The sequence below is a fragment of the Xenopus laevis genome, chromosome 4L (genome assembly GCF_017654675.1).
Source record: "Xenopus laevis strain J_2021 chromosome 4L, Xenopus_laevis_v10.1, whole genome shotgun sequence".
NCBI classification, from domain to species: Eukaryota; Metazoa; Chordata; class Amphibia; order Anura; family Pipidae; genus Xenopus; species Xenopus laevis.
In genome coordinates this window covers 40,845,741-40,863,257 of record NC_054377.1, presented here as the reverse complement: position 1 = coordinate 40,863,257, position 17,517 = coordinate 40,845,741, and the positions used below count along the sequence as shown (strand labels likewise).

At 37.5% G+C, this 17,517-nt stretch overlaps 1 protein-coding gene across 2 annotated transcripts in view; it reads left to right on the top strand.

Moving 5' to 3' along the window:
* Positions 1 to 1,511: 1,511 nt before the first annotated feature.
* The window catches only part of mbtps1.L (membrane bound transcription factor peptidase, site 1 L homeolog), a 39,659-nt gene continuing 23,653 nt past the window's right edge, over positions 1,512 to 17,517 (top strand). Inside the window, exons 1-8 of one of the 2 annotated variants that reach the window (XM_018256811.2) lie at positions 1,512 to 1,922; positions 2,156 to 2,413; positions 3,646 to 3,849; positions 4,784 to 4,894; positions 7,615 to 7,724; positions 13,791 to 13,907; positions 14,010 to 14,077; positions 16,944 to 17,046. In XM_018256811.2, coding sequence (XP_018112300.1) covers positions 1,733 to 1,922; positions 2,156 to 2,413; positions 3,646 to 3,849; positions 4,784 to 4,894; positions 7,615 to 7,724; positions 13,791 to 13,907; positions 14,010 to 14,077; positions 16,944 to 17,046 — 1,161 coding nt within the window. In that variant the 5' untranslated portion in view covers positions 1,512 to 1,732. 2 annotated transcript variants of the gene reach the window in all.

The following is a 17,517-nucleotide window of genomic DNA, read 5'->3' as shown; positions in this document are numbered from 1 at the left end:
TCGGCATAAAGAAAGAAGAGGAAGAGGATCGCTCCGTGGTGCTCGATGGAAGAACCCCAGGCCGGTGCAGTTTTCTGCTGATAGTGGGCACCACGGAGCAATTGACTACCGGCTTCTTCTTCTCACGGGTGCGCATGCGAAGTAGCTCGAAAAGCCGAACTTTAACTAAGAAGTCCTCATTTCATTATATAGTGCATGCGTCTGCCCTGGTAAATTTGAAGAAAGAAGAAGGAAGCTGATCGCTCCATGGTGCTGGCTGGAAGAATGCCTGGACAGGTGCAGTTTTCTAATGATAGGAGCACCGGCCCGGGCTGTGAGTAGGGTTGACAACTTTTAAAAAAAAAAAACATACCGGCAAGTGGTGGGGGCGGATAATAAAAGAGCGGGCCGTGACGCAAAAGGGGGTGGAGCTGGTGGTCAGCAATGTAAAAAGGGGCGGAGCCACAGGGTAAATCGCAGAAGCCGAAGGAAATGTAAGTTTTTACTGGAGGGCAAGGGCTTTTGTAAAGGGTATTACAAATTACCGGCAGCTACATTGCCGGTAAATTTGTAATACAGGCCCCGGCCCTGGCAGGTGTTTTACCGGCTAGGCCGGTAAAATACCGGCTGGGTGGCAACCCTAGCTGTGAGGTAAGTGTATGTAATCACTTTGGGGTGCCTAACTTCAGCCACCCCCAATTAAATATGCCTTTCCCTCTCCTTTAATAAATCTGCCCCTAACTGCATACCTCGCAACGGTTCCATTTTAGAGGGACAGTCCCTCTTTTGACAGCTCAACCCACAGTCCCTTGTTTGTACTGGAACATACCGTTTTTCTCTGCACTGGGAGCAGCCAGAAAAAGAGCAACATTTCTAACTTAATTGGCTTTTGCCAGAGAGCCCAGAACAGCCAGAGCAGCAGGTACGATACTTTTGTAACAATTTCGAGATACGCAAATAAGTAATTGTAACAATATAAGATAGGTCCCTTGGGAAAAGTTAGACTCACAGCTTAAAGGGCAATTCACCTTCATTAGCAAAACTGTAACTGAAAAAAAAACCACTGAAATATGTTCAAACTTTTATAACCTGCCAAATTTTGTAAAATGAACATGATAATTAGGGGATGGTCAAAAAAAAACAAGCCAACTGTTTTCTCCCTCATTTTATTTCCAAAATGTTAGGAGGCATATAACTGTAAATAAAATATTTTCAATATTTAATGTTCCAAAATGTTCAAGCAGGTCCAGACTGGGGATTCAAAACAGGCCCTAGAAATTCAAGCACAGAGCACTAAAAGCCCACTATATAGTAACTACGTATGGTATCTCAAAGAAGCCCTAAAGCATTCGCCAGAATCCATATTTCCATACTTTCCCCAAGCACACCACTGGTGTGTTTGGGGAAAGTATGGAAATATGGATTCTGGCGAATGCTTTAGGCCAGCGACTAAACAAGGAAAAAGACGAAAATGTCATAGTACTCGGGCACGGGTACGCGCTGATGTCACATGAGTGCGCGTTCACGTCACGTTACATGCCCTTCGACATCGCGCGCGCTGACGTCATGCGAGCACGCGCGTAAACAAACAAGATGGCGGCGCCGGTTGTCCCGGGGTTTACAGGCGAACCGGAGGCACTTCCGGGGATAAAACCGATCTATGGACAACACTACTAATACGAGGACTGTCCCGAGAAATCCGGGACGTCGGACCAGCTTTATTTAAAGGCAAAAACACAGGCTACGAGTTAACATGGCTCTGAGACCTTACTTTGCGAAGATGAAATTTGCACATGTTTGGCTCAAAGTGCTTTTGATGTTTCTGTTTTTAAAGAAACATCAAGGCACGAGGTTAGGGAATTCATCGTACGAGACAGAGTCATGTAAAAGTTGCTCCCACCTCACTCTTAAAGTCGAGTTCTCATCCACAGTAGTTGAACATGGTAATTATAAATAATTCAAGTGAACAATGAAACTATTTTTGCACCTGAACCTGCAGTTCTTATGTACCTGAACTCATTTCTTATAATTTCTTGCTCTTTTACCTTGTGCTTTTATGACCTATGTGACTTTTATTGTTAAATGTGTTAACCGTCAATTTAATGTTCTTGCAGTGATGTTTTCTTGCTTTGAATAAAGTTTCTTAAATTTACTAATCTCACCTAATTTATTTCAGAATACATAGTGGCTTTCACTGGTTACTATACTGCCAAGGCTCGGAACAAGTTTATTTCTACTGCACTGAAGAGCAGAGGTATTGATGACTGGAAGATTGTACCCAGGAATAATCCAGCCAGTGATTACCCTAGTGATTTTGAATTGATTGAAATCAAGACAAGCCAGAGGGACACTGTACTGACTCTGGAGGATCATCCTAACATCAAACGCGTCACTCCCCAGCGTCGTGTTTTTCGTTCCCTCAAATTTGTAGACAGTAAGTGACTTGTTGATTTTGAATTGTGAGCATGACAAAAATCTCATAGAGTGTAACCCCAACTTAGTTCGTCACTTTGAAAATCATTTTAAGTCTTTATATACCTATTATTGGTTGCAGCTTATGACCTGATTTACAGTGATCATTATGTCTCTTTCAGGATGTGTGATAAAAGATGTTGGCCCGTTATTTTTTTCTTTTAATCAAGTTAGTGTATTAATCTTTATTTAAAAGTTTATTATGTTTATAGTTCCAGCCCATTAAAATATTTTAATCCACTCCTTCTAAAAAATGTGTTAATCTTCTTCATACTTCTGCCCTTTGTGCAGTGAGGCGAAAGCAGGAAAAAAAATATTTTTAAGGGTAGAGTCCTAATAACTCAGTTACTTGACTTAGTGTAGTTTGTTCCAAATTAAACCTTTTATTTATTCATTTTCAGTAGCTGCACATAGTTGTTTCTATATTTATGGATGTACAGTATGTATGGGTGCCAAATGAGGAACTTTCAGTTACTGATTTTTTTTTAAAGTCTGCCTGCGATTCTTTGAGAATATCCTTAAAAGAGAACTAAAATAAAATGCGACTGTAGTGCTCACCACTAAAGAAATTTTACTTATTTAATGGGGGAGCAATAATGGTGTGACCGCAAGATTCATACAAAGATCAGATCTGCACTCACCTCTCTCTCTCTCTCTCTCTCTCTCTCTCTCTCTCTCTCTCTCTCTCTCTCTCTCTCTCTCTCTCTCTCTCTCTCTCTCTCTCTCTCTCTCTCTCTCTCTCTCTCTCTCTCTCTCTCTCTCTCTCTCTCTCTCTCTCTCTCTCTCTCACACACACACACCTCTTCTTTGTCACTGATGATGTCACGGGGAGGATTTGGCGCCAATTTTTGCCTTTAAACACGGGGTGGTATGTTCTGTTTGTTATGTCTAAACTCAAACACTGCATTTATTAGGATTACATATAAAAATAATATTTCCTATTTGACATGTCCATTTCTTTTCAGTAGTGTTTTCACCCCGCCAGGAAAAATTATGCTTATGTTAGGCTGATATTTCTTTCCAGAAAAGGTGACAAAAGTATAATCCAGTTGTACAGTTTTGTTGCTAGGTTGTCTGAATATATGATTTTTCCTTTTGATATATTCTTATATTTAATTTCTTTAAACTATTTTAAAGGGTTCTATTTAACTAAAACTATTTACAAAACATCCTGTTGGACTGTTTACTTTTTAGGTGAAATGCCTGCCCCTTGCAATGAGACTAAGTGGAGCCAGAAATGGCAGTCCTCTCGGCCACTTCGGAGAACTAGCCTTTCCCTCAGCTCTGGATTTTGGCATGCAACTGGGAGACATTCTAGCCGGCGTCTCTTAAAAGCAATTCCTCGACAGGTTGCTCAGACTTTGCAAGCAGATGTGCTGTGGCAGCTTGGATACACTGGTGAGTTTCATGTTAAAATTTAAACTTTTGTATTCCCATCAAGCTCGTTGTTCATAATTTAATATTCATACTTGAATTAAAATGTGTTAATCATACCCACTTTTAGCTAAAGCTGTAGATTAGTTTTGCTTTTTATGAATTGCTCGTAGTATTGTAATACATGGCATAAGATATGCACACTATTATATTCCAACTGTAAGTGACTTATAATGCATTTGAACATCAATATATACCGTGTGTGAGTGCCCTCAATAGTTTATTAGACACTTATTTGAACTTCTTTCTTTACACCCAATCAGGTGTGATGCCTTTTTGTTCTCTTTATGCCTTCCTTAAAAAGTTCATCTCTAGATATTTTTAACAGACCTGTCATTTCTGGATTATGTTCTGCAGCCTCCTTTGTGTATGTCCTCCAGTGTCTTGTTTCAAGAAGTGGCTGGTTTCCAGGCTTGTTTACAAAATAGGTTCACAAAATAACTCCGCATTTTCTACCTCTTCAGTGATCACTGTCTCTCATTACACTGGGTATTTTTACACAGAACTTTTTGCAGACACCCCTGTAGCAATTTCTCTCATAATGATCTGATTTTATAGGTAGTTATAGACTGGCCTGTATTTATGACCACACCAAGAATTAATGATACCTGTGTCAATCACACATTTGGCTACAATTAAATCAATCACACATTTGGCTACAATTAATCATTGCCAGGTCTTGCTGCTGTGTCTCTAGCTCTAGATTGATGTTGCAGTGTTTGGCTGTGCATAACTGTGGGAAAAGGTGTTTGGCCACCTTTACATTAAATTTACAAACACCTTTTCCCACAGTTATGCAGTTAAGCTCAGCTTTCTTTTTGTCTTTGTGTGAAGATGCTACTGTAATGCCATGATTCTGTTTTATGCTGTACTGATGTGAGGTGGTTCTTTGTTACAGGCAGTAATGTTAAAGTTGCAGTTTTTGATACTGGACTAAGTGAAAAACATCCACACTTCAAAAATGTCAAGGAAAGAACCAACTGGACCAATGAAAAGACTTTGGATGATGGTAGGTAACATGAAGTTGCATGAATAATTATGTATGATATGATAAGCAGGGTTAAATTATGTTTGTCAGCCTTATGATTTATGAAGCATCTATGTTTGTGTTGGAGTTCTGATTGATTGGAAGTTGCACAATCTTGTATGCATGCTCTAGTGTGCATGTATAGCAAAAATCTTTCTTTTAAGGGGTGATCTAAAGTAATTTTTTTAAATGCATATATAGGTTCCAATCACTAAATAAAACATTTTGTAATGTATGTCTAATGTATTTTGTTTTGAGATACACGTGATCTCCATCTTTCTCTTCTCCATCTTGTTTGTGATCCGTTTTAATCCCTGATGCTCTGAGGGGCAGCAATTTCTGAACAAGCATCTGTATATTGTAACGGTTAAACTACCAATTAGCCTTATCTAGCAGTTCAGCATCGGTGGGGCAGCCCATCAATCACTAGTGAACAGAAGGCAAGTGGCCACTGAACTTTGAAGGAGATCGCAAACAGGACAGAGAAGAGAAAGCTGCAGAAACAATTGTGTTCCTCAAAAGAGGTAGAACATTTTTAAAAAGACATACATTACAAAATTGTTTTATTTAGTGATTTTTTAAGTAAGCATTTTCACTTCTGAAAAATGTGTAAGCTGCTGAATTCCTAATGGATACTGACTCTAATAAACTGCACTATTGTGGTCACGGTAGTAAGAAACCTGTGCATGAATTTTTTAAAACAGGTTGTTAATCTTGGTTTATTTAATAACAAATTATTGTCCTCTAATATCAAGTCTTCCTCTGATGCAAAATATACATTTATTCATGCATACAAATGGCGCATACAAGGATTTAGTCCGTTCTATTTTGATACTTAAGCAATTTGCTTAGAAAAAATTAGAATGCAAATTTTACAAAAAAATACATTTCTCATTGTTATAAAGTGAGGTCATATATTTATTTTACCTGCCAACATATTGGATCTGGCGCAGCCATCTTAAGCTCCCCATACATTTTAAAAATTGTAGGACCTGATGTAAAATTTTATTATATAACTACTTTGTGTGTGAGAGAACCAAAGGGAAGTCTTTTGTGAAATATACATGAGTAACACTTTTATTGTGACCGCATCACTTGAATTGTTAATTGTGTATCAAATTAAATATCATACATGACGTGTGCTTACATGTAGAAGATACAAAAATTTAAATAAAGGGATTATACTAAACACGGTGTGCTGTCATGGCTTCTTTAAATTGTCACTAGAATAGATTGTGATCTTCACTAGCAGTCTAACTTGTTAAATTAAAGCTTCATTGTAAAATCAAAAAAGAATAAAACATAAAATTACTGGTGTCTAGAGATCTAGTAAATATGTCTTGGCAATTCAAATGTGTACCAGTTTGTCACCTACATTAATACCACTGATTATTGTAATAATAATTTCTGTCCCAACTAGATCATACACCCAAATGACCAACCCTCTTCAGCAGTATTGCAACCCAAATTAGAAAGAATTGGAGGAGAGAGAGATTGTGTTAATATTGGGTGTGGTGGTATAAGCACTTAATCAATCTTGAGCATATAAAAATTTGCATATTATTCCAAATGGGAAATAGAAATATAAGGGTATATATTGTATATGTATCCGTATAGTGATATCGAAAAAACAATGGTATTTGGGGGTATTAATTAGCAGTGCCAACAGCTTTCCTTATCACTATGTACTCTCAGAGGCAACTACAGATTATTGCGGCCTAATTCCTATTGTCAAAGGCCTTGCCGGGCAAAACGCGCGTTATATGTTTTTAGAAACTATAATAGCAGAGACTGAAAGAGCGAAAAAGGGGCATTGGAATGGAGTTGTGGGAAAGATTGAAGAGGGAATTTGAGTGGTCGGAGAACATACAAACTTTTTGAGACAAGCAATACTGTATACTGACGGGGAGATTATCCGTTAGGCTCTGGACTATTGTGGTTATTTGTTCGATGCGCTTATGTGGTCAATGAGAAGGCTGTCAGTTGCTGTTAAACAGGATATAACAACAGGGATTAGGCCACAATCATCTGTAGGTGCTTCTAGGAGGACATAGTGATGGGGAAAGCTGTTGGCACTGCTAATAAAACCCCCCAAATACCATTGTTTTTCACATATCACTAGAGGGATGTAGTTACAGTATGTACCTTACTGATGTAAACTGACCACCATTGCGCAAAGGGAATTCTATCTCCCATTTGGAACAATTTGCAGTTTTTTTTGTATGCTCATGATTGACACAGTAATTATTACAACAGTCACTGATATTAATATAGGTGACTAATTGGTTCACATTGGAGTTCCCAAGACATATTTACAAAATCTCTAGACACCAGTAATTTTAACTTTAATTTTATGTCTTTGATACACAATTAACAATTCAAGTGAAGTGGTCACAATAAAAGTGTTACTCTCATATATTTCACTATAGAGTTCCCTTTGGTTCTCTCACACACAAAGTAGTTTACTTTTTTTTTCCTTTAGGAACTGTGTGATGTTTCACTCCTTGGTGTTCCTCTTTTAGGATATATCATTTTTTTGGTCAAATTTGGAGTTGTCAGCACATCCCTGCCCTATGGGCTTCGTTTTGTCGCGATGAGTGGTTAGGAGCTGCTAAAAACACCATTTTGTCTTTATTTTTATACTGATGTAAAATGTGTTGGTGCTTATTTTGTTGACTTGTGATGAATCCATGTTTTGGCAGGATTGGGACACGGAACTTTTGTGGCAGGTGTCATTGCCAGCATGAGAGAATGCCAGGGATTTGCTCCTGATTCTGAGCTTCACATATACAGAGTCTTTACCAATAACCAGGTGCTTTTCTGTTTTGTAATTTTTTGGTTGTTTTTATTTTAAATAATTTTTTGAACTCCTTAGGGGTATATTCATCATGCTATGTAAAACATTGGAGAAAGATATCACCGCTGGTGTTGCGCATAGTAACCAATCAGCAATTAGATTTCAACAGTCACCTAACTCCCGAATGTCTTAAACCATATTATAAATAGGCCCCTTTATGTGTATTAGCACAGAGTTTGTTAAATAAGGCTATGGACGCACTTACGTTTTTCCACTGCGTTTCCGCCACGGTTTTTAAAAAAGCCAACCACTGCGTAAATACACTTAGCATTTTCAAGTTTAGGCTATGGCACTTCGGCTACAGTATTTACGCAGAGTTCAGCCTGTGGCGCACACTGCGCCAAAAACGCTATAATTATCTGCATGTGAGGACCTAACTGTGTAACACAATATATTCTGCTGCACAATTACACAAATCAGTACATGTATTGGATTTTTTTTGCATCACCATATTTTGTCTGCTAAAGGGAATTGTTTTGCCGCCAATATGGGTTTATGCTAGTTTTGTGTTCTCATTCAGTACAAGGTATTTTTTTATTTTCACAAAGAAAAGGGAAAGAAATTTTAAAAATTTACATTATTTGCTTAAAATGGACTGTATTTGAGCTGGCCTTCCCATAATTCTGATTTTTCTATGTAAAATGGGTTTCCCATCTGTACCTGTATTTATCTCAATGCACCATTGCAGTCTGCTGTTAGTATAACAGAAAAAAATCCTGTGGCAGGAGGTGGCTAGTTCTTTGTTTGTTTGTCTGGTAGATGGTTTACTGGTTCTAAAGATGGAAAAATGCACTGTACTGCTTATGCTGAATATAGTTAGCCTAAAATAGATTTAGAAGGCAATTGCAAATACTGTACAATTATCTGGTGAGCCAATACAGGAATATTGCTGAAATTTGCTTTACAGTCACTTTGTTTTATATTTTATTAATCCTATCCATTATGGGAACTAGATGGAAAGCCTGAGTACTTTTTGTCCTGCTTAATTAATATCAGAATGCGTTCATTCAATATTCTCAGTCACATAGTTCAAAGTGTCTTTGAACTTTGCAGCATTTAAGATTACAGAACAGTTAATCCAAAATTTTTATACACTATTTTTATACACTAATATAGTTTGACCAAAAAGTAATGTTCCCCATGACTTATTTGCTTTGATTCTGGCTTTAATATTGTCTACGTATTTTGATTTTAGCTTTTACGGAATTAATGCAAGAAATATATTTTGTGAAATGCACTAGCTGCCTGTGTAATATTCCCTAAATATTTGCATGTGTATCCTTTGCTGTCTTCTCTTATCTGTCTTTTAGGTTTATACCCGTACTCCCATGTAGTGGAATTTTTAATGAAACCAGAATTTAACAGAGCAAGTCTTCTCTATAGGGATACACAGAAGTGTGTGACCAATTTAATTTGCATTCAGTAGCTATTCTGAATTGCAAGTTTGGTCTGCAGATTAGACTGATTTATGCAAGGTTTTGTGTTTCCCAGTCATCCCTTTTTAATCTGAATACCTGTAAAAATGAAACTTCTGAGCAGCAGAGCTGAATTCTGATAAAATGGGATATACTGTACCAACAGGCATAATTATTTTTAATAGTGCATATTTATAAAGCTGCAACAGATACAGCAGCGCTATAGAAAGTAGTATCAAATATATAATACATACATATATACAACTAGAAAACTGTATACGAGATACCCTGAGAGAGTACGCTGCTCAGTAGACTCCACTCCTTTTGTGTGCTTGTCCTTCGAACTTTAAAACTACAATAGAAAGATTTATTGTAAAAGGTTAAAGCGGAAATTTCACGAAAATGAAAATTTAACATAAGTTTCAGCATACTGATATAAGAAACTTTCTAAATACAATCAATTAAAAATTATGTAATGTTTCTGAAATAATCAAGTTTATCTTCACTATTCCTCTCTCAGCATCTGTTTCTCCTCATTCTGTCTTTGTAAGGATTCTAACTTACACTGGTGGTCCATTGGCTTTCCCTGCTGGTCTAGGGGCTTGCAGGGACGCCCGCCGCATGGATGTTCTCCCTTTCAGTGCCGGTTCTCCTATGGTGCGCGCAGCCACCGCACTTCCTGGTTTATGCGCCGGCGTGATGTTGTCATTGCGCAATGGTGCGAAATTTAAAGGGGCTTTGTATTAAAACACATTGCCGTTGTTAGGTTCAATTTAGCTTGTTCCTGGTGCTATTTATAAGTGTATCCTATTGATCTTCTGATTATTGATCCTTGCCTTGCCTGACTATTCTGACCTCTCCAATCTGACCTAGCTGACCCTAGCCTGTCTGATTACTCTACATTCTCCAATCCTGATTCCGGCCTGTCTGACTATTCTTAACCCTGCTTGTGCCGGCTCAGCCTGTTCGTTCACGCTACATTGTCTGGTCTGTCTTTCAATGTTGTTTTCCATCCAGTATCCTTGGTGAAACGATCATGCCCCTTTGCTCATCCAGAACCTTTAGCTTTCCTCCTCTCTTAGTAAGACCTGGCGGCATCCAATTAGCTGAGAGCTCCTCCCGAGGTGAAAGGTGGCTGTTAAAGGCAGAAGCAAGAGCTGAGACCAGGGAGCCTAGCATTGGTTCTGCAGTTAGGGTGCCGAACGTGACAGTCTAGAAGATGTAGAAGAGCTCACTCTATTAAAATCATCAGACATAATGTCTCTCTACTTGCAGAATTTGTGCAAAAAGGCAGTTATTTTGTTTGATTTTGTTTGTACTGGAATCCATTATTTGAGTGAGCTTTAATACATCTGCTAGGAAGGAGCCCCCTATAAGATATATTGGATCATTCATCTAACACCCAACTGCTGCTTGAAGACAGAATGAGAAGAAACAGATGCTGAGAGAGGAATAGTGAACATAAACTTGATTATTTTAGAAACAATGCAGAATATTTAATTACATAGTAAATTAGGTTGAAAAAAGACGTCGGTCATATTCAACCTTTTTACTTTTTTAACCTGCCTGCCATTTGATCCAGAGGAAGGCAAAAAAAACCCATCTGAAGCCTCTCCAATTTGTCCCTGGATCACCTTGAACTATGAGCTATCTTCCATTAATAATAAATTGATTGTATTTAGAAAGTTTCTTACTTCGGTATGAGGAAGCTTATATAAAATTAGCATTTCCTTGATAGTTCCCCTTTAAATAACAAAATCTATATATTAAAATGCTCATCACAGTTATGTGGGGAAATATATATATATTTTTTTTTAACCTGAAAATTAATTTTTTGACATTTGGATGAAATACAACGCAACCTTTAATAAATCTGCTCCCAACTGTGGATTCATAAATCTTCTCGGGATACCTACTTTGTTTTGTCAGTCACACTACAACCTGCTTGAAAATGGTAGCCACAGTAGTCACATTGCTGGGTTTCTCCCATTTTCAGTTTCTCTCAAAACCTGTGAAATAAGATGCATGTGTTGTAAATCTATAGCAAAACAGAAACAATGTTGTTTTTTGTTAAATAAGAATAGTTTCACATTGTGAAATTTGATCCATGGAAATAATGTGGTTCACCCCACATGATGAAGAGCTATTATTTTCTTAGAACAATATTGTCCATTGTTACCATATAATGACACCTTCTGAAACCATGCCAGGTCGTTTATTAAATACACATTGTATGTTTAATATGTTCACAATGGTTCCCTTCCTTCTATCTGTATGAAGATTGGGTTTCTAATCCCAGGATTAGAATTCTTTGCTTGACCAATAATGGGACACCTGTGAAATTGTAACAGTAGTTTTGGCTGTTATAGAGGAAAGGTACCTATTACTTTATATTTTCCTTTTCTTTGTATTTGGTGTTCTGTAGTAGTGACACAATGCAAGCTTCTTGACTCTCATCTGTGCTCTTCTAAGTAGTGGTATGAGATGCATGGGAGTACCTATTTCACTGTCGTGTCATGTACGATCTTCCTCATTTGGCTTTTATAGTCAGCAAGATAACAGTAATTTCCGCCATTTTCTCTGTTCATGGCTTGCAAATACCTTTTGCATCCATTATGTTTTTTCAGAAATTGATTTTGGCACACCTTGCACAAATATTAACTGTATTCCCAGAGAAGAGTTACAATTCCATAAGACACCTGTTGATTATATTCTGTTCCTGTCTGTCTTCAGTATTAACATGTTCTTTTTTTATTGCAGGGACATTTTTACTCATAGATCCAAGTTTAATAACGCTATTAAAATTCTTCATTAAATTCGTTTCTGTGACAGCTGAAAAGGCCATGCATATGTTTGCTTAAATCCTTGTTACTGTGTGCTTAATGTCTCTGGCTGAAAGAAGAGAAATGTACATACACACAACAAAATCCTGGTCTGAACCCTGAGTAAATAACATAGTCCTGATTAGGTTGGCTTGATTTCCTCAATTCATACCGAAATATAATTCTTACTCTTTAAAGAATATAGTTCATAGTTTTATATGAGAAGGATATCTTCTGGTTAAACCGTGTATCAAGAATCATAATATACATGGTGTCACCTATTCTAATGCAAGCTCTTTTTGAAGTGAGCAAGCTCGCTGAGAAAATGTTTCAGGGAAGATACATCTCACAGACAATAATATTATTATTCATATAGCGCCAACTCATTCCTCCTGTCTTTAGAGATATTTTACATTATTCTTACCAGTCCCTACCCCAGTGGTGTTTACAGTCTAAAATCACTTTCACATTCACACACACATTGTGGTCCATTTTATCAGGAATCATTTAACCTGCCTGTATGTTTTCAATGTGTGGGATGAAACCAGGGTACCCAGAGGAAACAGTATGAACATACACACTCGGCAAATAGTGCCCAGGATTTCAGTCTGGTTGGCACAAGTAGTCTACTTTAACTTCTTTGCCCTGCACACACAACTCTACATGTACCCTCATACAGCATATGCATATAACAGGAAAATGGTATGTATTATGTCAGATATATACCATGGCCTTCCCAACAGTCAAATAAGGACATTAGAAGTTTGCCTATATAGAGATACTTTAAGTGCAGGTTAATTCCTCCATGATCATAGATGTTATTTAATAACAAAGTGCAAAAAAAAGTTGTGCTCACCTCTAAATTTTAACCATTTTACCATAAGGCGAGGTCTCAATGAGACGGTGGCTACAACATTTTTGCAGGCAAAGACAAGAGGTCCTCTGTAAATGATATGCAGGCCTGGATTTGTGGAAAGGCCACCTATGCCCAGGCCATTGCTCCGATCCAGATGATGAAAATTTGCACGAATAAAGAGGAGGGGACAGGGGCGATGAACGGCAGTGGGCCTAGGGGCGCCCACTAAGTAAATCTGGCCCTGATGATATGCTTATAAGTGGTGATGTCATTGATTTTAAACAGTGCTCAGTGATGTAATTTCTTTCACGGCTCAATGAAACCTGTATTATATTAAATAATGTACCTCCTGTTGTAAAATTTGTAGATATTTGAAGTCACCTCAGAGTTCCATGACCCATATAAACGCACTCTGCCTTCGGTCTTGTATCTTATAATATCCTTATATTTTACAGTGGGTTGTACATTAGTCACTATACAAACTGTGCTTAGTGATGTCACTTTTGTCACATGGCTCACTGAAACTTATGAATTATAATAAAGTACTCCCTTTTGTGAAATTTTAGAATATTAGAAGTAACCTTGGAGTTCCATGCCTTAGTGACTTATATTTTACAATAGGATGTATTGTAATCGCTATACATTTATGTAGCTGTATAAATATTGAACAGAAGTACCTGGCTATAAGGGCACACTTGCCTGTAAGAAAACCATCTTTATTAAATTCTAGAATAATCCATACTAAGCAAATTAAACAGTTATGCTGGTAATTAATTGATGAAAAAACAGATGATCCTGCCAACAAAAACATAGCTGTTACACATATTTATTATTCATTATGAAAAGCACACAGTAATTTTTGGTTGGGGGACTTTGTGAGTTATGTCTCTTCTCCATCATTTGTGAATATATTTCTTTCTCTATACAGGTCTCATACACATCATGGTTTTTAGATGCTTTTAATTATGCCATTTTAAAGAAAATTGATGTTTTGAACCTGAGCATTGGGGGACCAGATTTCATGGACCACCCCTTTGTTGACAAGGTCAGTGTCCATCATTTAAGTGTACAAATTACAAAACAGTTGAGTTGAGTTTATAAAGCACCTTACTAAGTGAACATTTAATGTTTTTCCTATTTATTGAAGGTCTGGGAGCTCACTGCAAACAATGTTATAATGGTGTCTGCCATAGGGAATGATGGACCACTTTATGGGTAAGGATTGTATGCTCCTACCAATGTTTTGACCTGTGATACAACTTTCTGTATGGCTTCATAGTAACCTCCATTAGCAGACTATAAATTTATATGATTGGCTTATGCTTAATTAATACATTGCCCTTAAAGGGGACCTGTCTCCAAAAAAAATATACCAAATACTATTTAATGACATTGGTCAAGCAAAATAAACTTTAATAACACTATATAAATAATTTCAATCTAGTTTCATTCGGTCTTGGAATAATTATAGCAAGCAGGCAGGAGCCATTTTGCGGACACTGTTATTAATTCAAACCTTACGTCATCTCAGAATCTTGTTTGTGCTCCAGAATTGGGAACCTGATGTCCATCTCCATGCACTGGTTTCACAATTAAATCATAAAGAGAGCGTGGGGAGTGCAGTGACATCTAGTAAGTGCTGAATGTAAAGTGAAAGTAATTGCCTGCTCTGCCTCTATGCCTAAAGCATAGAGAAGGGCAGTGCCGGACTGGGAGGAAAAAGCAGCCCTGGCAAAAGCATCAAAGCAGCCCATGTATTCACACGCATGATAAATATTTTCAACCCCAAGGTTAACTAGAACTTCTGTTTATTAATAAATAGAGCTCTGTTTCCTGCACCCAAGCTGGGATCCATTAACATAGAATCCCTAGCATTATTATATAACCTATATGCTGAAACCACATAAACTAGCCTGTCTTTAAAGTTTGGCCCCAGTAACATGAGCACAATCTTCTCTTTTCCAATTGGGTACTAAGGCTGAGGGGCAGGCAAAGCTGCACAGTTTAGGCAAAGTGTGAGATTAGCCCCACTGCATGGAGATTGGGTAGACCAGAGTTCCTGGTCCCGCCCCATAGCACCTGCATGTGCACAAATGCAGGCATATGCAGGCATTGGCTTAGCAGTGGGGGTCTGTTATGGACAAATCATTTAGATTTCTAAAGCTAGCAGCTCATTTACATATTAAAGACGGACCTAATTTGCATTTTTAAAGCAAAGGGCCCATCTGGCATGTGCCCAAACCCACAGATGGCCAGTCCGGGCCTGGAGGCAGGGCAGGCAATATTTGATTGACAGCTGAGATTTTTAAATGTGTTTACAACAGTTATGAATGCTTTAATAAAAAAAAGAATTTGGATTTCATGTTTAATATGAAAAGGACTTTTATTATACAGCTTTTTATGTCGGGGTGACAGGTCCCCTTTAATATGGTAATTTTTCCCTTGCATGCTTGTACACTTACTCCCAAACTAGCATTATAAGTTTGACAACAGTTTGTACCTCCTACCTACTGTCATTCAGCTTTGCTTGGTATTATTGAACTAGCATTTTGGCATACAACGGAGTTGCACAGACTGTTGTATATGAATGACCTGAGGCAGGCTAGTCCTAACATTGAAGGGGAAATACTTGAGTGGAGTATGGGTTAAGGTGTCATGCAAAGAACAAGAAATGACAAGCAGAGATGGTGTTAAATGTAAGTGTAAGGGGACTGGTAAGAGAAGAGAATAGCATGTAAAAAGGAAGTAACATAGTACATAGTAACATAGTAACATAGTAAGTAAGGTTGAAAAGTGTCTGAGGAGTTCAGAGGAGAAAAGTGAAAGACTGTGCAAAGGGGAGGTATATGGAGTAAACGAATAAGAAGCTTTTGGAGAACAAAAAAAGTGTAGCAAAGGGTAAAATGAGGGTAAAAAATAGAACGTGAGATCAGTGGATGACAGCAGAGCGAAAAGTTCGAGAGCTTTAAAAATGGGTTGGAAAGAAATGTTGGAACTAAAAAGGAAGGAAAAACTTGAGAAAAATAAACAGCACATAATAAATGGGGAGATAAATGAGAGGAGTGAGAGTGGTCAAAGTGGAGATAAAAAATTGCAGAGACAAAGAAAACTAGTATACATGTAAATAAAATGAAATATGGTAGACAAAAGAGGCAGAATAAAAGAGCAGAAGTGTAGAAAGAACATGGAGTGAAACTGCCCTAAAGTTCACAAATTATCTGTACCCACATGTATCGGTACCCCCTATGAAAACAGCAACTGTCTGCATAAATGTAATTGTATGTATCTATTATCCAGAATGTTTTCGACCAGGCTTTCTAGTTAAGTGGTCTAGTTAAGGGTAATTACGATCAACATACCTCAGGTGAAAAATGTAAATATATACATTGAAAAAATGTAAATAAACCCAAAAGGAATGTTTTGCTACCAATATGGATTCATGCAGCTTATTTAAGATAAAATATATGGTACTATTTTATTATTACATAGATAAATAAATATGTTTGTAAACAAATAATTCTAATGTTTAAAAAATTAACTGCTTTTTCTATAATTCTGACTTTCCTGGATAATGGGTTTCCTAATAATGGATCCTATGCCTGTATAGGGTAATATCAAGGGTGGCAATAAAAAGAATTTGGCAAGGCTTGTTCATATTAGATGTAGTTAAATGTAGAAAAAAACTTTTTTAATAAGAAAAAAAATCTATAAAAAGGGCTCTTACTATTTTGTTGTTTGCAGTGCAGCCAGTAAAATACACTGCAAATTACTGAAGCTTTATTTGGAATGCAGTGAATCCTGGGAAAGTAGAAGTATAGCTTTCCCTATGCTGCAATTTTATTGCTAAATATAAAGAAAAATGTTTTTCTTTTTTACGGATTTCAGCACAATATTATGCTTAAGGAGCTCAATTAGCCAATGAATTTTGAAAACCACGTGTGTACTCATGGTGGGGTAGACGTTATCTTTTTATTTTGTTGGTTTTGCACATATATAGCGCTAAAGAATAATACTGGGGGAAGTAACAGACATATCGTCATCTTTTCTTTTCTTTTTTTTTCCATTCCCCCTCTGAATTTAGAACACTGAACAATCCAGCTGACCAAATGGATGTCATTGGAGTTGGTGGCATTGATTTTGAAGACAACATAGCTCGATTCTCATCACGAGGAATGACCACATGGGTAAGTGTGCCTGTAACTTTCTATTGAATAGAATCTTATGTTCATCTGGCAAGCTATTTATAGGGAACCTGTTACCCAACATAAAAAGTTGTATAATAAAAATGCATTCATACCTGTTATAAACTTGTTTAAAAGTCTAAGCTGCCAATCGTATTTTGCCTGCCCCTCCTCTATGCCTTAGGCTTATAGGCATGGCAGGGAATTACTTTCACTTTCCAATCTGCACTTCCAAATTGTTACTGCACTCCTCACATTCCTCCTCCCTCCTCGTCATCATCTAATTGTGTAGCCAGTACATGGGCCTAGGTATCAGGTGCCCCATTCTGGCACATAAACAAGATTTTGACATGATGCAAAGCTTCAAAAACAATTACACTTGAGGTGCCTAAAGGGGGCCATACACTATAAGATCCGCTCGTTTGGCGACATCGCCAAACAAGCGGATCATTTCCCCGATATGCCACTAACGCC